Below are 24,807 nucleotides of genomic sequence, written 5' to 3'. Positions count from 1 at the left end.
ATGGTAGAGATACATGAGATATCTCCAGCAATTACAAAATAAGGTCTAAAAAGCAAATCTTTGAGCTCTTCAAATTCTTTCCTCTTTCATGACATAATCTTGTACTTTTCTGAAGGCAACCAAAAACAAATACCAAACCACAAATCTGTAAATACCAACAAAAGTTCTCCCATAATTTTAATTTAAGCCGCAATGCCAATGCTACGGACACGCACATAACCATTAAAGTAGTCAATCAACATCGACAAGAGTAACCAACCATTAAGGAAAATTCATGATTGATAAAACTTTGATAGTGACTATTTTAGGGAAACTTTGCTTGTGACTGGACCTTGATTTTTTTGGAGGGTGGACTGAACCTTTGATTTATAAATTCTGGTTGAGTTCGTTTCGCGTTGGGTCATTACCAAGCCCAAATCCCGGCCTAAGCTATGAAAGGTTTGGCCCATAAAATTCAGAAATATCAAACTGTTGCCCAAAAGGCCCAGTATAATTTCTTTAGAACAGTTTCAGACTTTCAGCCGGACCTTATCCCGGGCACAGGTGAGAGCTCGGAGGGGACAGGCCGCCGCCGCCGCCGTCGCCGTCCAGGTAAACAAAAGAGGTCGCCCACTGCCGCGGTCGCCGTCCATGGACCTCTGCCTTCGGCTGCGAGCTCTCGCCCACTGCCGCGCCACCCTCGGCGGAATCCAGGCCGCCGCGCACGGTGGAGGGCGTTGCCAACGGCGTCGCACGGCCTCCTCATCTGCCTTCTGCTCCCGTGCGTGAATATCTCATTTCCTTTTTCTTGCGCCCTCCCCTTTCCTAACGTTTCCGTAATTGCGCGTGTGCGTTTGCAGTCGCAGTTGCGTCCAGCGGAAATGGAGCGGCGGCTGGACCCGTTGGGAGCGGCGTGGAGGTGGCGCGCTCCAAGAGGATGCTCCATGTTGTGCTGGTTTCCCCTATGGTAATTGTTATGTTTGCAAGTTATTTCTCCACTGATTGCTGCTGTATGTGCTGTTGATGGTAGCATACTGGCATTGCGAAATAGTACCTAAATTAATTTATATTTCTGCCACTCGATAGGTTCAAAATTGACACACGTGTGGGTTAGAGTTGGTGCGTTGTATTTGTTTGTTCCAGTTAATTAGTAGGTTAGCAATCGATTCGCTGCACAAGTGAACTGATTAGTAATTTATCGGTTATCTATTAATAAGTTGCCTGAAATTTCTTAGGTTTCGCTCATATTTTCTAAGCTTTTGGACCAACACCCAACCATCTTGATCTCCAAGTCACCCCAGACATAAACTAGAAACAAAAAATTGAATTAACATTTCATTTTGCACACATCCGAAGAGTTCAGTTTTAGGCTTAGTAGTGTGTAATTTTAGGTGACTGAGATATACTTAAGCCAACAGACAATTAGTAGGAGCTGTAATTTATTATTTTATTAAAAGAGAGTTTCCTCTCCCATCAAAACCAAGGCATGGCTACAGCAGAAAAAGGAAATTTAAAGCAAACGAACCAGCGTGGGAACATCAAGGCGCCACAGAAGAAGCAGCCCATACCCAAAGCAACTCTCCAAGCACCCCTTAGCCTGGGATAGCTTCGGTATAGAACCAAACTTTTACATCTAAACCAATCACAAGAGAAGGCCGCCATCCTTGTGAAGCTCTAAAAACTTTAGTCGCTACTTTTTCGAGGAACTTTACTCCCCAATTCAGCTCCTCTTTGTTTGCCTGTTTTATCTGCAAACTTGATTAAGTGTTCAACCGATATCCCACTACATGGATCAAAACAAAGGATCTTCGCACTTGGAAACAAAGGATCAAAACAAAAAAATTCCACCTGCATGCCAATCATTGCAGAAGGAAAAAACTTAATCTCCCAGATTCGCCATAATGATACCCTGGTGGCTGATCAAAAGCTTATTGAAGAAGCTTTTACTTCGCACTTCCGAAGAGGCTTTCAGTGCACCTCCTGACCGCGCATTCAGCCTCAACCTGGAAGGCCTCGGCCTACCACATTTTGATCTCTCCCAGCTGGATGCTGTTTTTACTGAAGAAGAGATTCTGTCAGCTATCAAGGATATGCCTGGAGATCGTGCGCCCGGGCCTGGCGGTTTCACAGGTTCCTTTTTCAAAACCTGCCGGGCAATAATCAAAAATGACATTATGGCAGTTTTTCAGGAAGTTCACTCTGGTCGTGCTCATGGTTTTGAGATTCTCCTCCCCAAAAAGCAAGATGCGTCTGAGGTTCGTGACTTCTGGCCCATCAGCCTTGTCCACAGTGTAGCCAAATTGATTGCCAAGACAATGTCTTTGCGCCTTGCACCTGTACTGCGAACCTTAGTAACACCCAATCAGTGTGCTTCCATCCGAGGTCGTTCTATTCTTGACAACTACATGTTGGCCCAACAGCTCGCCAAGTCATTTCATGCTGCAAAAGCCCCAACTGTCCTCCTGAAGCTTGACATTGATCGAGCGTTTGACACCGTCTCCTGGACATTTCTGATTGAGCTGATGCAGCATCTACGTTTTGGTCAGGCCTGGATAAACTTGGTATGCCTCCTTCTGTCATCTGCTTCCACTTGCATTTTGGTAAACAGCAACCCTGGTGATGGCATCTCTTACCATCGTGGTGTCAGGCAAGGCGACCCGCTGTCACCAATGCTATTCATGCTAGTTATGCAGTGCTTCCACTGACTAATTGACCTTGCTGCTCACCTCGGTCTGCTTGCCGATCTGCCAGGGAGTACGATCGTTTTCTTCAAACCAATGCAATCTGACTGCGGAACCATCAAGGAACTTCTTCGCATCTGTGGTGAAGCCACTGGCCTTCACACAAACATCCTTAAGAGTGCTGCCACTCCTATAAGATGTGGAGACGATGAGAGACTAATTGCGGCTGACCACCTTGTGTGCCCAATCAAGGAGTTCCCTTTCACCTACCTTGGTGTGCCGCTATCCATCTACAAGCTTCGTGCTCAAGACTTGCAGCCCCTCATCGACAATTTGCACCACAAGCTCTCAGGCTGGCATGCCAACTTGCTGTCAAAAGGTGACCAGCTAGTTCTTGTCAAAGCTGTGCTTGCTGCTGTCCCGATTCATGCTATGTTTGCTACTGAAATCCCCAACCTATCAGTGAAGCAATAATTAAGTGCCAACGAAATTTCTTCTGGTCATCTGGTCGTGATGATGGAGGTGGAAGCTGTGTCATTGCCTAGCGTGATGTCTGTCGACCAATCGAGATGAGTGGCCTTGGTGTTATTGATCTCAAACGCATGAGCTGGGCTCTGCGTGCACGCTGGTCCTGGCTTCAGCATGTCGATCCTGGAAAACCTTGGGCCATGTTCCCTATTAAGGTTTACCGCCACATCAACGCCCTGATCCATGCAGCCACTAGAGTCAAGTTGGGAGATGGCATCAGGATTTACTTCTGGACTGATACGTGGCTTGCTGGTCAAAGTATTTCTAGCATCGCGCCGGCTGTGTTTGCTTTTGTCAGCGAGCATGCCGTCAATGCCTGCACTGTTGCTGCTGGTGCATGAAAATTCTTGGATTAAAGATATTTCCGGTGCCCTTTCGATCGACGGCATAATGCAGTTTCTGAACCTGGTCGAAATCATTGATGCCCAAGAACTTTTCCCTGATAATGCAGACGAGTTTTCCTGGAACTTCACCAGCTCGGGCTCCTACTCCAGTAAATCTGCATATAGTGCTTTTTTTTGAGGGTATGACATTCTCACTGTGAAGGGCGGGCCTGGTGCAGCGGTAGAGCCTCACCGCTGTGACCGAGAGGTCCCAGGTTCGAGTCGCGGTCTCCTCACATTGCACTTCGTGAGGGTAAGGCTTGCCACTAACACCTTCCCCAGACCCCGCACAGTGCGGGAGCTCTCAGCACTGGGTACGTCCTTTTTTTTTTATGACATTTTCACTGTATTTCTAGGCTATTTGGGATTGCTGGGCTCCTCTCAAATGCAAGGTTTTCGCATGGCTCGCTATTGCTAATCGCTGTTGGACTGCTGAGCGACACATGCGACATGGTCTTACTGATGACAACACTTGTGCATTTTGTGACCAGGGCAGTGAGAGCATCACCCATCTGCTGCTGCAATGCCCCTTTGCCAAACAAATCTGGTTCGATACTCTCTCCAAGCTTGGCCTCCAGGCCTGTATCCCAGGGCCTGCCATGAGAGCTGACCCCCATCTCCAGAAAGCCACAAGATCTATCATCATCCTCTCACTTTGGAGACTGGAAATCACGCAACGATGTCATCTCCAACAACACCAGACCCAACCACCTCGACTTATCGCTCTCAATTCTTGATGAAGCCAGGTTTTGGCTGTTGGCTGGGGCCAACGAGCTTCCGTCTACCTCTCCATGCTCGGCCTCCGGATGTTACCTGAAGAATTGTATATATTTTATTTTGTTTTCTCTTTTGTTCTTCTCTTGTTTCTTTGTTTTTGCCAGCTTCAGTAGCCTTGCTACCAATGCTGTAACTTTCCCATCATCTTGACGGTCTTCTTATTTATATACAAAGACACACATTTAGACATGTGTTCGAGAAAAAAAAAGATCTTGCACCCTCTTATTTTCAAAGCAAGCATCATTCCTAAATTTCCGCATTGTCCAAAATGCTGCAGCAATCCCCGCAGTGATCAGTTTTTTGATCTTCTTTTTGAATCTGACCAGCCAAGAATTAGAAAGGTCCTGAACTGTATCAGGAACATCTCTAAAATTAAATGAACATTGCTATGCTCTAAATCATTTTGGCAACAGTACAAGTTTAAACACGTGATCTACAATCACTTTTTTCGACGAAATTGACGTGAATCATCTTTTTACCATGAGTGAATTCCATTTTTTAGCTCTAGTTTGCCATTTGTGACAATAGTTACCCCATATAGTCCCATTTAATGAAGTTTGTGCCACATTATACCCTTTATAAGAACTGCTGGTGTTGGTTGGAGCCATATTTTTTTCTCTATGTTCACCACTCACTCCCCAATCGCCACCGCCCCTCTAAGTTGAACAAAATCGCACATTAACTTTTCCGTGATCAAAGACCAAAGCGTGTTTGCGGCTGTTTGAAAGACACAGTCAAATGTAGGTGGGCGCTGATAAGAACATGCTCCTCTTGTTGCGAACTGAGATATCCTCTGCAAAATCGGCGGCCACGGCCGGTTCTTTGCTGGGCGCACTGTCACGTAGTGGGATATAACACCGAACCCTTGGACCTCTGCGGCGTGACGCCAGCCAGGAGGGACTCGTCGCATGGCAGAGGCAGGGGAAGAGGTAACGATGGAGATAATAGATTGGTTTATTTCTTAATTCGTAACATGCTAGATGTGAGCACTAAATAGCCCACGTTACAAGACTTGAGGCCTAAGGCAAAATCCTAACCGACTTGGAACATTACTAGCTTGAAACTCGTAGGAATAAAAACCTGCCAAACTAAAAGTTCTTTTCCTTTAGCCTATGTCGGGTGGTGTTGGTGCCCCTTGTGCAGGACTCATGTGCCTATAAGGGATGCCCCAACTGACATCTCCCTCCCCCCCTTGCGAGTCAGCTCATCCTCGAGCTGATGATCTGGATATGTCTTCTGAAAATCAGCAAGTGGCATCCAAGAGGCTTCGACAGCTGCAGCACCCTTCCACTGGACCAAAAGCTCATGAATACCTCGACATACACGTGCTTTGAGTAGCTTCTCGGGCTCGAGACAGGCTCGACCATGCATTGTTGATGGAAGTGTCTGGTAGAGCCTCCGGCGGGTCACCATGGTATGGCTTGAGGAGTCCCACGTGGAACACATCATGGAGGCGTGCATTGGCTGGCACCTGTACGCGATAGGCGACTGTCCCCACGCACTGCAGTATCTGATATGGTCCAAAGTAACCTGGACCAAGCTTGCCACGGCCCTGCACTTGCAGTGAGGCTATGGGACGGTGCAGCAGGCGAAGCCATACCCATGGGCCCACAATGAACTCCACCTCTCGGTGCTTGCGATCATAATGAAGCTTGCGGTATTGTTGTGCTTGCTCTAGACTGTCCATGACCTCTGCTAGGAACTCGTCGCGGTCATAGAGCAGTTGTTGGACAACCGGCAACCGAGATTCACCGTCGGTGTAGAAGCGCAGAACAAGGGGGTCCCTACCATACACCACCTTGAAAGGTGTTGTCTTGAGTGATGTCTGAAACAAAGTGTTCAAGCAATACTCTGCCCACGGGAGCAAGCGGAGCCACTGACGAGGCCGGTCACCTGTGAGGCAGCGGAGGTACATCACAATGATCTTGTTGGTCACCTCTGACTGACCATCTGACTGCGAGTGAAAAGCAGAGCTGAGGTTGAGCTTGACGCCTGCCAGTCGGAACAACTCTGTCCAGAACTTGCTGGTGAAGTTGGGGTCATGACTACTCACAATGGAGGAAGGAATACAATGGACCATACTATCTCTGGAATGCCAAGGGGCTGTAATATGCCTGGTAGATGCAGCTGCTCACTCTTGTTCCGCTGGCAGGTTGCACAAGCTCTGATGTACCCCTGAACCAACTTCTGCGCATTAGGGACATGGAAATCACCCCGCAACTTGCCAAACTATTCTAGCTCTAAAGAAATCAATCCTTTTGTTCAACACCCAAAGGAACTGAATAAAAGGACATCATGTCGAGAGGCAGCTTTAGAAATCCCTTCTTCATGCTGTGTTGGCAACTTCAGGCACCGCAACAGCATCCTTCTTTGTGTTGGCAGCTTCAGCAGCTTCAGAAATGCTGTAGGAGGCATCAACATTGCTGCAGGAAGCACCAACTGGCTGCAATGCAATGATCTTTTCTTCAGTAGCCTTCTTTGTGTTGGCACCTTCAGCAGCTTCAGAAATGTTGCAGGAGTCACCAACATTGCTGCAGGAAGCACCAACTGGCTGCAATGCAATGATCTCTTCTTCATCAGCCTTCTTTGTGATGGTAGCTTCAGCAGCTTCTTCTTCATCAGCCTTCTTTGTGCTGGTAGCTTCGACGGCTTCGAAATGCTTGCAGGAGGCACCAACATTGCTTGCAGAAGCACCAACCGGCTGCAATGCGGATAATCTAGCTATGCATGCATCAACTTGTGCTTGGTCAACTCCAAAAGATTCGAGATTCCGCATCGAAGAAAGGATTCGAACTGATGGATCGGATAACTTCTTGAGACTCGGGCACTCCGAAGTTACCACGGCGAGAGTCGCCATAGCAGATCTTACATCTTGGGAGTCAACTGCGGACTGGATGCAAAATTTTGATGATTGCGCATAGCAGATCTCCTCTAGAAATTTCAACTGAAATAGGAAATTGAAGAAAAGATGTAAGATTTGAAGCCAAGTACGGCATAGTATGCTTTCAAGATAAAGAGATGATCAATACCTTAAAGTCTCGAAGGAGATCCTGCCATTGTCCTTAGCCTTACAAATAGTATCCATCAAAGTCGCCATATCATACTCATTGAGCCGAGGACGATTCTTGTTTACACTATCCGTCAGTTTCAAATTATCGACAATAAATCCCTAACAACCGAATATACGAGTTAAACAAGTTAAGCGTAGAAGCGAGCACATTAAATCCATATGAAGCAGGCAACTCAAGCACGATAAAAAAATCCAAAGATGACGACTAGTCTGAGCGAGTAAAAAAATCCAAATCCGAATATACAGCTAGTAATTGATGAGAGCACCAGAATGCTTACCAAAATTATGATTGGGCAACCAAGCATAGTAAGTGATGCCTTGTTTTTTGCATCCTGCCTCTGCTTCTTCCAAATTTTGATAGAATCCCTGAGATGCTCATACACTATTGTACACATGTCAAATTCCTTGAGGCTTGCCAAATCCCTCGTGTACATCACTGCATGTACGTTTATATTTTGTGAAGTGGTAGACATTAGAAATCTTGAAAAGAGAATGAGGAAAAAACATTTGACCCTCAAATGTTTGTTCTCCTCTTTTTTCATAAACTTCAATATATTCCCAGTGTCCAACGACGTTTGACCCAATTCAGATCGCAATTGAATAAAGTCCTTATGTTGTTGCATATTGTACTTGAGGGGGGCCTTAGGACCTTGGGGCAGCATCAAGAGATGATGGATCTCATCTGGTCTGATGTATACAATTACATCATTTTGTAGCTGCACCTTGATCCTATCCTCTTCCAGATCAACTAGCTTCATACACAGATAGGTTTTTCCTTGCGCTGGCTGATTTGTCCCAACTTTAGGTTTAGGAAAGGTGAGTACCCAAGTTGCTTAACTTCATGTCGGTCTGCTTCATCAAGACTCTCTGCTGCTTCCATAACAGCTTGGGCCATAAAGCCAAAGTCAATACACACGCGCTCATCTCTTTCTCCTTGTGCGCCCAACTTCTGACTCTTCATCTGGGGAGGACAGTTAAATGCATAATCATGAGCCAGGAGAAGAATTTTAGTTTGTACAAATGCAAATAATAGGAGGTAAGAATTTGCTTTCAAATTTTCATCATTTTTAGTTCATTAAAACTGGGAGAACCAAGTTTTCCCTACACTAAACCACCACAACGACAAAAGAGATGCTAAACTCAACACTGAGTTAGCCAATTTGATTGAACCATCTAATTAACATTTTTGTAGATCATTGAATCATCTAATTAACATTTTTAAAGATGTGTCGTTTAATGAGCATGAGTCTTACCTCACCACATGATTCAATACGAGAAGTAGAAGACATCTTTTGAATATTAGGAAGTGTGTCCTACAATAGAGAAAACGATAAGTTGTGTCAACTTGCAAGTCAACTATCATCAGTAGAATATGCTGAAACCAGTAGCCAATTAATTTTTAAATGTATAAAAAAATAACAATCAAGAGCAAATCGAACGATCTGCTTCAAAGCGTATCCTAGACTTGTCAAATGATGCACTGCGAGTGAATTTTTTGTGTCTAAGATGCTGTCACTAGTACACACCAACGTGACTTCAAAAAAGAAACAACCTAACTATAGATAGAACAAGATAAAAAAACAAGATACAAATTAGAACAAATCCATATTCAGAGATAGAAATTAGGATAGATAGAAACTAACATTTACACATACTATTAGTTACGCTGGTGCAGAAGCATGTGAATATGACCACAGAATATGACCATGACTCCTAATCTGAATACACAATTACTAGTCCGGCGGATCCTCCCCAGATGAAGAGTCAGAAGTTGGGCGCACAAGGAGAAAGAGATGAGCGCGTGTGTATTGACTTTGGTTTTAAGGCCCAAGATGTTATGGAAGCAGCGGAGAGTCTTGATGAAGCAGACCGACATGAAGTTAAGCAACTTGGGTACTCACCTTTCCTAAACCTAAAGTTGGGACAAATCAGCCAGCGCAAGGAAACCTATCTGTGTATGAAGCTAGTTGATCTGGAAGAGGATATGATCAAGGTGCAGCTACAAAATAATGTAATTGTATACATCAGACCAGATGAGATCCATCATCTCTTGATGCTGCCCCAAGGTCCTAAGGCCCCCTCAAGTACAATATGCAATAACATAAGGACTTTATTCAATTGCGATCTGAATTGGGTCAAACGTCGTTGGACACTGGGAATATATTGAAGTTTATGAAAAAAGAGGAGAACAAACATTTGAGGGTCAAATGTTTTTTCCTCATTCTCTTTTCAAGATTTCTAATGTCTACCACTTCACAAAATATAAACGTACATGCAGTGATGTACACAAGGGATTTGGCAAGCCTCAAGGAATTTGACATGTGTACAATAGTGTATGAGCATCTCAGGGATTCTATCAAAATTTGGAAGAAGCGGAGGCGGGATGCAAAAAACAAGGCATCACTTACTATGCACTGGTTGCCCAATCATAATTCGGTAAGCATTCTGGTGCTCTCATCAATTACTAGCTCGTATATTCGGATTTGGATTTTTTACCGCTTGACTAGCTGTCATCTTTGGATTTTTTTATCGTGCTTGAGTTGCCTGCTTCATATGGATTTGATGTGCCTGCTTCACAGTTAACTTGTTTAACTGTATATTCGGTTGTTAGGGATTTATTGTCGATAATTTGAAACTGACGGATAGTGTAAACAAGAATCGTCCTCGGCTCAATGAGTATGATATGGCGACTTTGATGGATACTATTTGTAAGGCTAAGGACAATGGCAGGATCTCCTTCGAGAACTTTAAGGTATTGATCATCTCTTTATCTTGAAAGCATACTATGCCGTACTTGGCTTCAAATCTTACATCTTCTCTTCAATTTCCCATTTCAGTTGAAATTTCTAGAGTAGATCTGCTATGCGCAATCATCAAGATTTTGCATCCGATCCGCTGATTGACTCCCAAGATGTAAGATCTGCTATGGCGACTTCTGCCGTGGTAACTTCTGGAGTGCCTGAGTCTCAAGAAGTTATCCAGTCCGCAGTTCAGATCCTTTCTTCAGTGCAGAATCCTGAATCTTTTGGAGTTGACCAAGCGTAAGTTGATGCATGCATAGCTAGATTATCTGCATTGCAGCCAGTTGGTGCTTCCTGCAGCAATGTTGGTGCCTCCTGCAGTATTTCTGAAGCTGCTGAAGGTACCAGCACAAAGAAGGCTGATGAAGAAGAAGCTGCTGAAGCTACCATCACAAAGAAGGCTGATGAAGAAGAGATCATTGCATTGCAGCCAGTTGGTGCTTCCTGCAGCAATGTTGGTGACTCCTGCAACATTTCTGAAGAGCTGCCAACACAAAGAAGGCTGCTGAAGAAGAGATCATTGCATTGCAGCCAGTTGATGCTTCCTGCAGCAATGTTGATGCCTCCTGTAGCATTTCTGAAGCTGCCAACACAAAGAAGGCTGCTGCTGCGGTGCCTGAAGCTGCCAACACAGCTGTGCATGAAGAAGGGATTTCTAAAGCTGCCAAGTCAAAAAGCCGTGCTACCAAGAAGCCTGCTGCTGCGGTGCCTAGGAGGTTCAGCCCGAGGCTCAATGGTGCTGTTGAGGGCGGTGATGTAACTTCACCAATTAGGAAGCATCCCAAAAGAAAGTAAGAAGAACGTTGATGTATCCCTCCAGACCCTCAAGACCCTCAAGCTCCCCCAGTAATGTCGTCGTAGAAGCTCCTAGGTTCCCCGTGCTACTTCAAGTTGCTCCCTAGCTATGGCGCAGCAGGGTGTCAGTGTGTCACCTCTGCTGTGTTTTGAGCTGTTCTTTTGCCCCGCTGTGGGTGTGTGTTAAAACTTTGTTATATTCGTATGATAGCCTCTCATTGGCTTATGTTGTAAAACTTATTGCTGCTCTGCAGCTGCTGTGTATCGCTGGTGAACTTGTGAACTTGTTAGTTCTGAACTTGTATCGCTGGTGAACCTTGCGTGTGAAACTTCTGATCTTTGCGTTTGAACCTTGTATCGCTTTATTCTGCAAGGTGTTTGCTTGCTCTGTATATTACAAGGTGCTTGCAGCTTTGCTTGATATGTAATTAAACTTGCTAGATGATGCATAGATAATAGTGCCCAAATTGTTGAATTAGCGGACAATGAGTTGTCCCTTGAGAAATCAAATGTGGTAGGTAACCTGGAAAGTCCTTCATAGGTAACCTGGAATGACCTGGAAAAGTTTTATATAACCTGAAAAGTAGTATATAGGTGACCTGGAAAGTAGTATATAACCGGTGATTTGGGATTTCAGGTCGATCAATCTGTGGACGCGAATGGCAAGTTGGTGTATGCTTCTCAAATTAGTGTTGTTTTTGCCGGTGGTGACCTCAAGTGTTGAGAGATTTATTAAAAAAAAGTGTTAAATAGTGAAGTTTAATTTGAGAACTTGCATTGGATGGAGCAGGGTTGGAAGTTTAATACCTCTTGCAGCTCAGCGGCGGCCTGGCGATCCTCTTGCAGCTTGATTTGGTGCTCAGCGGCGGCCTGGCGATCCTTTTGCAGCTTGATTTGGTGGTCAGCGGCGGCCTGACGATCCTCTTGCGGCTTGATTTGGTGCTCAGCGGCGGCCTGGCGAAGGAGGGCTCGACGCCGATTTATTTTCTCTCTCCTTCCGCCAGGCTTGGATTGGCTCCGAGCCTTCATCCTTGAGCTTATTTTGACACTTAAGCTTATTTAAGTCCAACCAATTTCTCAAAAAAAAAGTCCAACCAATTTATTTTGACACTTAAGCTTATTTAACCTTGAGACAAGATTAATAAAAAGATCTGAGTTTACCTCGGAGGCAACAGAGGAGGAGGACCGGGAAGGCGACGATGCAGTCCTCGCCCCCGGCCACGGCCGTCTCCGTGCTCCCCTCGTGTGGATATTGTACTGTCGGACATTGCGTCGAACATGTGGAGGCGCCACCCGTTGGGGTGATCTGGCTCGGTGCGAGTTCGAAGTGGAAGAGCGTGTCGGAGAAGAAGGGGTGAAGCGGGAAGGCATTGAGCGCGTATGCGTACACGCAGATGGCCCCGGGAGGCGGTTGACTCTGAAAACAGTACCGGCCCCTCCTGAGCAGGGAGAAAAAGTGCCATAACAGGGCCACCAACGGGGTTATGCCGGTGACGTGGCAGAGCACGACGAAGTACACAAGGACGCGCCACCCGTTAACAGGGCCACCAACGGGGTTGCCGGCGACGTGGCAGAGCACCGTCCGTCGGAACCATGGCCTCTGCCTCCGAGGACGAGATCGCCGATCTACACTGGCTCTGGTAGACTGTTCAAGTGTTTTTGAACTCAAAAGGCTGCTCGGGGCAGTCGTCGCCAGAAAAAGGCGTGGCAGGACAACCCAAAGTACACCTATGAGGCTATGCTTGATATGCCTTGTAAGTACCACAGTGGTGCTAAGCCGGCTGGACACACAACTAGGCAGTGCAACTGGGCAGCCCGCAGAGCCACTACAGGAGGGAGCCCATCTGGTTTGAGGGTGAATGCGGTAGCTGTCCCTCAGTACCTGAACTGGTCTCACGTGAACATCACCTGGAGCCGGACCGACCAGCCGTCTGTTATGCCCAACCCAGGCAGATATGCTATGGTCGTGGACCCTTGTTTCGTGTCCGCGGAGAAGAACTCTGTCCACCTGACTCGAGTCCTCATAGACGGCGGCAGCAGCATCAACATCCTGTACCGTGACACAATGGAGAAGATGGGCATCAAAGAGACCCATCTCCACCCTAGCAAGACCACCTTCCACGGCATCGTACCGGGAGCCGGCTGCGGTGTCATGGGCAAGGTCCGGCTGGACGTCGTCTTCGGCACCAAGAGCCACTACAGGCGGGAGCCCATCTGGTTTGAGGCGGTAGACGTCCAGAGCTCATATCATGCTCTGCTCGGCCGGCCATCAATTACTGGAAGCTCCACTTCGATGGATCCAAGATGCGAACAGGGTTAGGAGTCGGCATCGTCTTAACCTCACCCAAGGGGGACAAGTTGGAGAGGTCGAGGCGGAGATCAGGCGCAGGCGGCGCGAGGTCGCCGCGGTCACCGCGGAGTACAACGCCGTCTTCGATTTCACCCCGGCTCACCGCTCGCTCGCCGGGGCAAGGACGTCCATGCAAAGATCGACAAGGCGGCTTCCCCATCGTGCAAGGAGGGCGTCATCCGGCCCATCTACCAAGCACAAGCTAGCGTGAGAAGAGCCCAAGACCCTGACGGAGCTCTTCCGCATCGCCGACAAGTATGCCACGGCTGATCCTCCTTCGGTGCATATGAGTGTACGTGGACCGCCCGAGGGCGCCGACGCCGAGGAGTTCCACATCAGCACCCTCGCCCCCGTCCCTTTAGTGATTTGTAATCTCACAATGACAGTGAGTTGGTTCTTTAATATTTTTAACTTAGCTGCTTCTCACTAAACTATAAATTTGCCTCATAGATCCCAGGAAATACAGGATCAATTGCAAGGACTTGTGCTGCAGCGGCTGTTGGCCTCCATCTTGTCGGGGTAAGGTTAGTGTTCATTGTTTTGTCCTCTAGACAAAAGTTGTAGTACATACAGTGTTGTCATTATTTGCTCTTCTATCACTATGAGTAGCTCACACTGATTTATTTGAACTGAAAGATTCTTTTATATATCCAGCCTTTAGGTTATAACATAGATGACACAAAATTGAAGCGAGCTGGATTGGATTATTGGCCGTATCCTACAGTTAGATATTCTATTTATAGTTACTCTTTATGATCTGCAACACAGTGAAACCCAGATACTTGAAGTTAGTCCGGTGGTTTGTGTCCGTCGTTTGAACGGCAGCAAGTCTGAACCTTAACTATTCCTACAAAGTTATGTTGTTGTGAAGGTTCATGACACTTGGGATGAGTTCCGAGATTATTTCATGCAGCAGGTACTGCGGTTTTACCCTCCTACGATCAATATAACTCTGAATAAATGGGAAGTTTTAACTAATCTTTTTCTTTACACCAGGATGGAGAAAAAAGGTTGCTGGCATTTACCAAAAGAGGCACACGTATCCATTCAGTGAGTAATACATTATTGAAATCGAATTGCTTAAAGTAAATTCTTGTATATATCAATATACTTCCATTTTATTCCTATCAAATAATTCAGCTAGGGTGTCAAGTGGGATCCCACCTAAGACCCACTTGTAGTACATTTTGCTTTTTCTAGTGTAAATTTTGACACAAAATTTTGAACTAGAAAAGGCAAGATACACTAAAAGTGAGATCCCATCGGGATCCCACATTGACACCCTAAGAACAATGGATCAATAGTATCTGTTTCAGTGGTTTTGGATTCTGTCTGATGGCTACCAGGGAGCTATTATGTATTATTATCCTTATCCTCGGCATAGACATAAACACATGTGCCTATCAAGAATGAATCCCAGTGGCTGGTGGGTGTTCATGTTGCTATGATAGTGATCTTTGTTCTCCTTTTGGTTCTATATTCTTCATTCTTGCAGAATAATTAGTGGGTCAGGGGCTCCTCTTTTTTTTTCAGTTAACCCTTTTGATCCCTAATTATTTACCATTGTGCATTTACATTAGTCATATCTCATGATTGATTGTAATATTTTCTTTTTAAATGGTTGGTTCTAAAATTTTACATACATTAATCTTTACTCCGGCATGTGTTGATATAGTACACCCGCTCAACTCTTTGTTGATTGGATACTGCATAACTAATATTTGGAAACACGAATACCATTGGAGCAGATTGACTTGAATATGCCCACTTCCACATTGATATATGAATGAATACAAAGAAAATGTGCGAGTCATATTCTTGCACTAAATGTTTGCATTTGTTTGCTTATTATCCTCCACATCTTTTGTTCAGGATTTCGCATATAAGCCAGGGGACTGGCTAGTATTCGGCTCTGAAACAAAAGGGCTACCAGACTCCGCGCTGGAAGACTGCTCCGGAGAAGCCCTAGGTGGTGGAACCATCCGAATTCCGATGGTGGAAACATACGTCCGGTGCCTGAATCTCTCGGTCAGCGTCGGAGTAGCGCTCTACGAAGCAGCCAGACAGCTGAACTACGAGCAGCTCCAGTACCAGGCTGATCTCCCGGAGGAAGCTCAAGGATTGTTCCCAGCAGAGGATATTTATGGATGAAAAACACTCATCTGAAGATATTTATTTACGGTACACTCAGTGCTGAAAATCTGCTGCTTTCAAATTGAAAAGAGCGAGAGTTTCTTCTATTTCTTGCTGCACCTTGCGATTTTGTGAACATTTGATCCGGAGGTTTTGCTCGCATGCTGAGTCAAATTTTGTAGTTGGATTTGATTTATACTCCTGCCAGGAGGTAATTAGATATGACAAGAAGCAAGATGGGGTCTCTTCAGAGCTCTAGTACACCGAGCTGCCTAATTGTACTGAACCATCAATACGTTGGTTGATTCGTATGCAGATGTTTTGTCACTTTGTTTCTGTTTAGATACATGGTGAGGACGACTGAGGACTGAGGGAGGTTGGTGAAGAAATTCACTGCTATTTAAAACTTCTGTCAGCTCACGGGCCAAATAGTCCCCCACACTCTGCACCTGTCATGCCGGTGAATTATTGGATCATCCGTTGGTCTGCAGGATGATAAATGTCAAGTTCGTCAGCAGTTCCTCCATGATCCTCTGACGAACGGTTATGGCGGCGTATCTAGAGCGTTGCCTGCATCTGCATTTTCGCCTTCTCAAAGTTTGAATGTTCGTCATGTGCGCGCACAGTGACAGATTTTCTTCTCTCTGGCCTGTACATTTTTGTCAGTTTTTTATGGTTTGAATGCAGCCCAAATTAGCGTTTCAACTTTCAGCTGAACTTCAGTCTTTGTGCAACAGAAGCCGTAGAGGTGATTACACAGTGAAGGCCTAGGAAAAATCTTGAGACTACTAATTGCCCATGAGTGTGTTTGCATTGCATCCCTATGATGGCAATCCTTCTGAATTCAATAAGTTAGAGCATCTCCACCGGCGTGGGCCGGGGGTGAAAATGGGTTCGCACCAGCGCGCCCCAAACGGCGTCGGCGAATTTTGGAGCTCAATAGAATCGCCGGCAACCCCGTGCCGGCCCCTTTGCCAAGGGCGCGAATCGGACGCGTCGGCGCCTCACGAGGCTGAATTTTTTGGGCGTGGGAGTCGCCTGTCAGCCACACATCCCAAAAGTCGACGCCAGCGGGGAGTGGTGGGGCCGACGCGTCAGTGGCTCATTCAATTTTAACTTAACCGTCGCCTACCTCGCGACGAGAGTTATTGGGACGCAGCGGCGGTGCAGTTTCCGCACACGCGCAATAAACCGTCATGTCGCTCGCGCCTTGCTCTTCGTGCCACCGTTAATGAGCGCCACCGCTCCCCCGCTCCCCCGCCTCCCTCCGGCCTATAAAAAAAGCCGCCTCTCATCGGTCCTCTCACACAGAAACCCTAGCGCCTCTCTTCCCAACCCTAGCCGCCACCATCTGAAAATACGACGCCATGTCCGGTCGAGGCCGAGGTCGCGGCCGTGGTCGTGGCCGTGGCCGCGGCAAAACTGCACGCACGCCGTCGTCCTCATCGTCGGAGATGGACGAGGAGGGCCCCGTGCTGTTCGAGTTTGTCCTCGTCCTCAAGGGCGACCCACGCGGCATCCAGAGGCTGCCGGATACCTTCGTCGCCGGCGACGACCGCCCGAGCACGTTGCATCTGCGGGATGATTCGTGCGGCTACTACCGGTAGATCGTGGACCTCATCTACGACGCGCGCGGCAAGATGTACCTCCACATCGACTGGGAGATGTTTGCGCGCCACCATAGCCTCCAAGCCGGCTTCGTGCTCGTGTTCTCCTACTATGGTGGCAGTGACATGAGCGTCAAGGTGTTCGACGAGACGCGTTGCCGCCGGAACTACCACGTCGACAGCGCCGAGGAGGACGACGACTGACGAGTGTTGTTTCTTTGCAGCGAATATCGGCTCGCATGTTTTTGGATGTTCTTCCTCGGAAGAACCAACAGGGGCACCCTCGCCAGCTGGATTTTCCAGTTTGGTTGACTAGGTGTGCCCTCGAGTGTTCTTTCTTGGCAGCGAACACACGAAACCTGCGATGACCGACCTAGTTATAGCATCTCCACCGGCGCCCCCGATACCGGCCCCGATAGCATTTTGGGGGCCGGGAGCGAAAATGGGCTCGCATCGGCGCGCCCCATACGGCGCCGGCCAATTTTGGAGCCCAATAGAATCGCCGGCAACCCCGTGTCGGCCCCTTCGCCAAGGGCGCGCCGGCGCCTCGCGAGGCTGAATGTTTTGGGCGTGGGAGCCGCCTGTAAGCCACACATCCCAAAAGTCGACGCCAGCGGGGAGTGGCGGGGCCGACGCATCAGCGGCTCATTCAATTTTAACCTAACCGTCGCCTACCTCGCGACGGGAGTTAATTGGGGAGCAACGGCGGTGCAGATTCCGCAGACGCGCAGCGAACCGTCCCGTCGGGCACGCCTTGATCTTCGTGTCGCCGTTAATGAGCGCCACCGCTCCCCCGCTCCTCCGCCTCCCTCCGGCCTATAAAAGGGCTGCCTCTCATCGTGCCTCTCACACACAAACCCTAGCGCCTCTCTCCCCAACCCTAGCCGCCACCATCTGAAAAGACGACACCATGTCTGGTCGAGGCCGAGGTCGCGGCCGTGGTCGTGGCCGCGGCAGAGGTGCACACACTCCGTCGCCTGCGACGCCGTCGTCTTCATCGTCGGAGATGGACGAGGAGGGGCCCGTGCTGTTCGAGTTCGTCCTCGTCCTCAAGGGCGACCCACGCGACATCCAGAGGCTGTGGGACACCTTCGCCGACTTCGTCGCCGGCGACGACCGCCTGGGCACGCTGCATCTGCGGGAGGATTCGTGCGGGCTACTACCAGTGGATCGTGGACGTGATCTACGACGCGCGCGGCAAGATGTACCTCCACATCAGCTGGGAGAAGTTCGCGCGCCACCACAGCCTCCAAGCCGGCTTCGTGCTCGTGTTCTACTTCGGCGACAGGGACATGAGCGTCAAGGTGTTCGACGACACGCGTTGCCGCCGGAACTACCACGTCCACAGCGCCGAGGAGGACGACCGACAAGTGTTGTTACTTCGCAGCGAATATCGGCTCGCATGTTTTCGGATGTTCTTCATCGAAAGAACCAACAGGGGCACCCTCGCCAGCTGGATTTTCCAGTTTGGGTGACTGAGTGTGCCCTCGAGTGTTCTTTCTTGGCAGGGAACACACGAAACCTGCGATGACCGGCCTAGTTAGGTTTATTTTTTTTGCAATGTTTTATATTTGTGTCAACCATGGTTCAAACTATGTATTAGTTTGTGGAAAACCATGTTCCAAACTATATCTTCATGTAAACCACGTTCACAATTATGTATTAGTTTGTGGAATAAAATATTTCTTATTCAATTTTCTATGCATTTATTTATGATTTTAATTCAAAACATATATCGGGGCCGCCGTTTTGGGGGCGCCGGTGTGGGAACAGCTCCCCCAAATAGAGGATGCAGTGCCGGCGCCCCCAAACGGAGGTGTCGGCGCCTATTTGGGGGCTACCGGTGGAGATGCTCTTAGGTTTAGTTTTTTTTGCAATGTTTTATATTTGTGTCAACCATGGTTCAAACTATGTATTAGTTTGTGGAAAACCATGTTCTCATATAAACCACGCTCCCAATTATGTATTAGTTTGTGGAATAAAATGTTTCTTATTCAATTTTCTATGCATTATTTATGATTTTAATTCAAAACATCTATTGGGGCTGCCGTTTTGGGGACACCGGTGTGGAAACAGCTCCACTAAATAGAGGATGCAGTGCCAACGCTCCCTCAAACGGAGATACCGACGCTCCTGCCGACACCTATGTAATATCCCAGGTATTGGGGTTACAAAAATAGAGGAAACAGATGTGTGCATTGCATTCATGCATAGAAAATCTGGGGAATTTTCGCGCTTTAAAGTAAAACAGTCACAGAATCGAAGTTTCACTTGACCTTGGTGGAATTGAAGTAGCTCATCAAGTCAAGGGCTATAAACCTCCAGTGTGACCTTTGTTAAAACCTGTTTTGGGTAGTGATGATTTGATCTAAGGGGTTAGATCAAATGGAATTAAAATCAACACAAGAACTTATTAATCAAGGATCAACTACTTGATCTTATTAAAGATCACAACATGATATCCCTTGCCATAACATATGAACATCCATTTAATTGGAAATCAAGTAACAATAAGAGAAACTATTCTTCACTTATCTCTTCCATGTCTTAAACTAATCCATGCACTTATCATAAACCCTAGGATATTCACTCTACCTTAATCTTGGAAACAAAACAAGGAGATCCAACTAAAGAATATAATTCTTCTCTATTCCAAATAGTTATACATCAAACCTAGAGAGGTGAGAGTTCTATTATAATTATTAAAGAAGCTATAACAAAACTTGATCTAAACCTTGGATATACATCCAAGCATTCAAATCATCATCTTTAAGAGGAACCCTAGGATATTATTCAAGACATTCCTAGAGAGAGAAACCATTTATGTTAAACATAGATATTGATGATCACATCAATCCCTATGGAATCTAACCTGAAGTTAGTATTAAAGTCCTTTCCAAAATGAGAGAGACCAATCATACAAATCATAGCTTTATCTATTTAAGAATAAAGGACAACCATTGAACTAGAGTATTAGGAGTACACCATAACCTAGAATAATCCATTCCTATATAAGAGAGCTCAAGATCTGGTGTGCACTCAAGTTAGTTGAGGAAACACTTGGTTTTAAGGGAGAGATCTAATCAAATATCCAAAAGGTTAAACCATCATTTCTTGAGAGAACCCTAACAGAGTATCTCAGGTATTCTCTTAGGATATAAATTATTGAGGCAACCATAGTAGTCCCATCTAAGAAAGTAAAATAGAAGTGTTATATCCTAGTTGATCAAGACTATGCTTGATCATGGAAGTGAGAACCCATTCCATGAGAGATAACTGAGAAAGCTAAACCTTGATCATTATAAATTGAGTAATGATCATAAACCCTAAGAACTTTAGGTAAAGATATTAGGAACAAGTTGATCATGCCTAATCCATGATCATGCTCTTGAGGTATGTGAGGATAAGTTAAACCCTACTAGGATAAGTGTATCCCATTCCCACATGAAATCATAGGGAGATAACTAGTAAGAAACCCTAAGCTTATATCCCAACCTTAACTTGTGAATCACTTGGTGATCATAAGTAGAATCCTACCACATTCACATTTCATCTATTCTTCGATTAAAGGACCTAAGAAAACCTTAGAGTAACACTCCATATTTTATATGGAGAAGAAACCATTAATCCATATAACCAAAGTTAACTATAAAAAGAACCATAACCACCTTGGTTACTTTAATGATAAATCGAGGATGGTAATAGAAGTTAATTGGGATTAGATAAAACTAATTCTCAAGTCCTCAATAATTCAAGGAGAACAAAAACAATTAAGTAAGTAACCATATTACCATGGTTAGGAGAGAGTAAACCCTAACAAATGCAATATGATGTCATCCCAATTCTACAAACTAGAATTATATCTCAAACCTAGTCTATGTATCACTATGGTGATCATAATATAAAACCAAGCCCTAATTGAGATTCAAACCATTTGCCACTAGGTGAATATGATGAGAACCCTATAATTGTTCACTAATTAAAGCTCATGCTTCATTATGGAACTTAAGAATAATCTAGTGCTACACCATTTGATTAGAACCATGGTGGTGATCAACCACTTATCATTATAATAAAGACCAAACCATGATGAGAGTAGAATTACCCTAGGTATTTCAAGGTGTTATTGAATAATTCTAGTGCTACCTTTGAAATATGGTTATAATAAAACCTACAAGACCTTAACAAATAAGCATTCACATAGAATCATATGCAAGTAATCAAGTTATCAAATATAAGGTCAAGTCCTTAGAAATAGCTTAGCACATGAAATCATGTTAGTAAAGCACTTTTAACAGAAATCCATAAATAAACATTACTTTGGAAATGTTCTTGCAAGATAAAACCAAATAAAAATCTAAGTATCATTAAATGAGAAAACAATCATTTGGAAACTAATTTGAATCTTCCCAAGATGATATTCAAATTCATGTCATATGGATATTTAATTCAAAGTCAAATAGTAACTAATAGACCAATGTTTCAATGCCCATATTAAAGTGTATAACACACAACAATAATTTTTATAGAATCTTGATTGAATTACACAAGGATTCAAACAATAAAAATGTACAAAACATGATTGAATTCCAACAGAATTTGAATCAATGAAATAGAAAACAGAAAATAAATAAACAGAAAAGAAAAGAAGGGAAAAACTACCTGGACTTACCTGACGGGCCACCACGGCCCAGCACGAGCCCACCACCGCGGCCCAGTCCACTGCTAGAGCACAGCCCAATACCTTTTCGTAAAAAAGAAAATACGATGAGGAGGTCGTCCTCATCCTCATCTCGCGCATGGAGGATAGCAGCGAGCCGTGGCCTGCTTCTCCTCGTCGCTGGCAGCTTCTCCTCGCCCGACGGTGTGACGAGGCACGCCACTGAGCCCTATAAATAACCCTGGTCGACGAATGAGCTCCGTTTCCCCTCCTTCCTCTCCAATTGCATCCATGCCGAAACCCTGGCCCCGCCAGTCTTCCTTACCGCCGGCGAACGAGGCCTCCCCGAGCAAAGCTAAGCACACCAGCGTGACGGCCGTCCTCGACAAGCTCAGCCCACGGAAGGAATCGAGCTGAGGTGCCCGAGATCGACGCCGACGCCATCGTCTTCTCCGACACCGGCAACACCAAATTCCGGCAAGCCGGACTCCCCTGAGCTTCACCGACCATACCGTCGCATCCCTGGTGAGCCTGTGATGGGTTAGAGCTTCTTTTCGCATCCGTTAGGCCCCTGTAGCCATCGATGGCCGGAGCCCGCCGCCGCAGGTGGTGATCTCCGGTGATGCTCCGGTGACCATTGGGAAAAACCACCACCACCACGATACTCTGTGTGTCACGGTGGTTCAGTAGAGCATAGCCGCGCGTCCTGGGGCGCCGTAAATCGACGGCGCCGCCGCACACGGACTCGCCGGCGTTTAACCGCCGGTGGAGTCAAACACCCTGGTCAAACTTGACCAGTCTCCGCTCGCGTGGCAGCCTGCGTGGCACTGGCCCCACTGGTCAGTGTCTGGCGCTAAGGTCTGCCACGGTACAAAACGTTTTGTTAGTTATTTTAAATTACAGAAAATTGCTGAATATTTGCAGATTTATAGAAAATTCATTATAACTCGAAAAATTATAAATAAGATATCCAAATTCTTAGAAAAGTAAACTCTATCCAATAAAACTATAATATGAAATTTTTATTTTTAATAAAAATTCAATTATTTAATACTTATTAATTAAGCCTTTTCCATTAATTCCAAATTCAATTAAAATTCAATAATTAAGAAAAACTTCCAAAAATTAATAAAAACCAGTAAGAAAATAAGGAAAATATTAAAACTAATTTTCCTTTGTTTATAATTTATTAAATCCTTAATAGGAGGATTTAAACCCTTATTAATAATTGTCTTAATTATTAATTCTTTAAAAATAAGAAAATGTCAAATCCAATATTATTTTTAATTCAAAATTATTAATAACTTCAACTTTATAATGAAGTTATCAAGCTAATAACTATATGGTGATTAAGAAACCCTAATTCCATATTGAATAAAGAACACAACCTCATAATTGTATGTGGAACCCTAAAACCCTAACTCTACTAGGAACCCTAGTTCCATTATTACATGTGAAACCTAAATTGTTTCTAACCTAAACCCTAGGTTAGAACATGTGATCATGATACCTTCTTTCAAATCATAGAACCATAGTAGCAAATAAATACTTGTCTTGGCCACATAAATTGTAGAAGACATATCACTAATATATGGATATCCCATGTGTTCATCTTCATCAAACCTAGATAATCAAAGTAGGGTGAACCAAGTGTAAACCCTAGATCCTATTACCAAAGCCATCATCCTTATTCATTCCTATTTAGCATCACACTATTGTGATGAACCCTAATAGCAATCATACCTATTATTTTGCACTACATGCCCATGTTCCACTAAACCCTACTAGTATTGGATACTTATGAGCCATCCTATTTAGGAACCAACCATTCTTTACTTAGGGAACTAAATAGCAAACCTAAACAAACCCAACCTAATTATTATACTTCTTAAGAATAAGAAGTATGTTCTTCAAAAGTTATTCTTTTGAAGAAAATAAGGAATTCTCATCAACCCTGCTTATAAGGATCTATAAACCCTAGCAATCTATCACCAATAAGATATAACAAACTTTGATAGCACCTATGTATAACCAGTTGCTTAAGATGCTTAGGTTTAACTCAACCCTACAAGTCCTAGCTTATAATGCAACCAACATGGTTGAGATCCATCTAATCCTTATTCCAGAAGCTACTTGGAACCATAGTCAACTATAGAACCCCACCAACCTAATTATCATACTTGTTCTTTATTAAAGAACATGTTCTTCAAAAGTTATTCTTTTGAAGCATATGATAATTAATCATTAACCATGCCATGTAGTGTTAAAACCAACCACTATTCATTACATGTTAAGATTATACCAAATGTTTTAGTTGTGTGCTATTAATCTTATTGTTATTATATATTGCAAAGCACATGTTCATGATACCATGTAACCACACCTGAATAAGAACCTTGTTTGCGAATCACTCTAAAAGTGCAACATACCCTAAACAAATCATTTCAATTCACTAATCCTAAATCATCGGGGTTAGGTCACGCTTAGAGCGATTGCATCTCATCCTTATGCATTATTGCATTCTTGCCAATCTTTTAAACATCGTCCTTACCGGACGATGATGCTATTTCGAATTTGGAATTATTGCGTATCGAAGACCTTGTCCGCATAATCTTGCGATCCAAGAAAGGCAAGTTCATCGCTTGCTCATGTCATTTGAGTATTTCTACCAAATTACTTGCAAAGTACTATGTTTATCACTATTGCATAAAAAGCAAAACCACTATTTTCATAACTATGAATATGACTATGTGGTGGGCAATGGAACCATGGATTGTGTTGATATGGTGGAGGTTCCATTGCACGGGTTTATATCCATCTAGGATTAAACAACAAATGTCGCCAGTGATTCTTGTGCCGTAATACCCGTGTTAACCATAAGATCCGGAGTGGGACGGAGTAGTCAAAAGTGTTTCCACCTCTCGTTCATCAACGGATGCGCTTTACCGTAGACACTTGTATCCGTCGGGGCAAGCGGTTGGCTGGGGAAGCCTTAAGTCCCCACGGCATAGTCCGTAGACACTTGTCACTCGAAGTGCAAGCG

General features: G+C 45.1%; 1 protein-coding gene across 1 annotated transcript; it reads left to right on the top strand.

The window, feature by feature from the left end:
* Window positions 1–630: 630 nt before the first annotated feature.
* On the top strand, window positions 631–15,833 carry LOC124686537 (putative tRNA (cytidine(34)-2'-O)-methyltransferase). Its single transcript, XM_047220472.1, has 7 exons — window positions 631–760; window positions 840–946; window positions 13,815–13,883; window positions 14,019–14,077; window positions 14,220–14,280; window positions 14,361–14,414; window positions 15,237–15,833. The coding sequence occupies exons 1-7, from the start codon at window positions 631–633 to the stop codon at window positions 15,513–15,515; spliced, it is 759 nt and encodes a 252-aa protein (XP_047076428.1). The 3' UTR covers window positions 15,516–15,833.
* Window positions 15,834–24,807: the final 8,974 nt, after the last annotated feature.

The sequence above is a fragment of the Lolium rigidum genome, chromosome 1, assembly GCF_022539505.1.
Source record: "Lolium rigidum isolate FL_2022 chromosome 1, APGP_CSIRO_Lrig_0.1, whole genome shotgun sequence".
In the NCBI taxonomy this organism is placed as follows: Eukaryota; Viridiplantae; Streptophyta; class Magnoliopsida; order Poales; family Poaceae; genus Lolium; species Lolium rigidum.
This window is presented reverse-complemented; position numbering and strand designations above follow the sequence as displayed.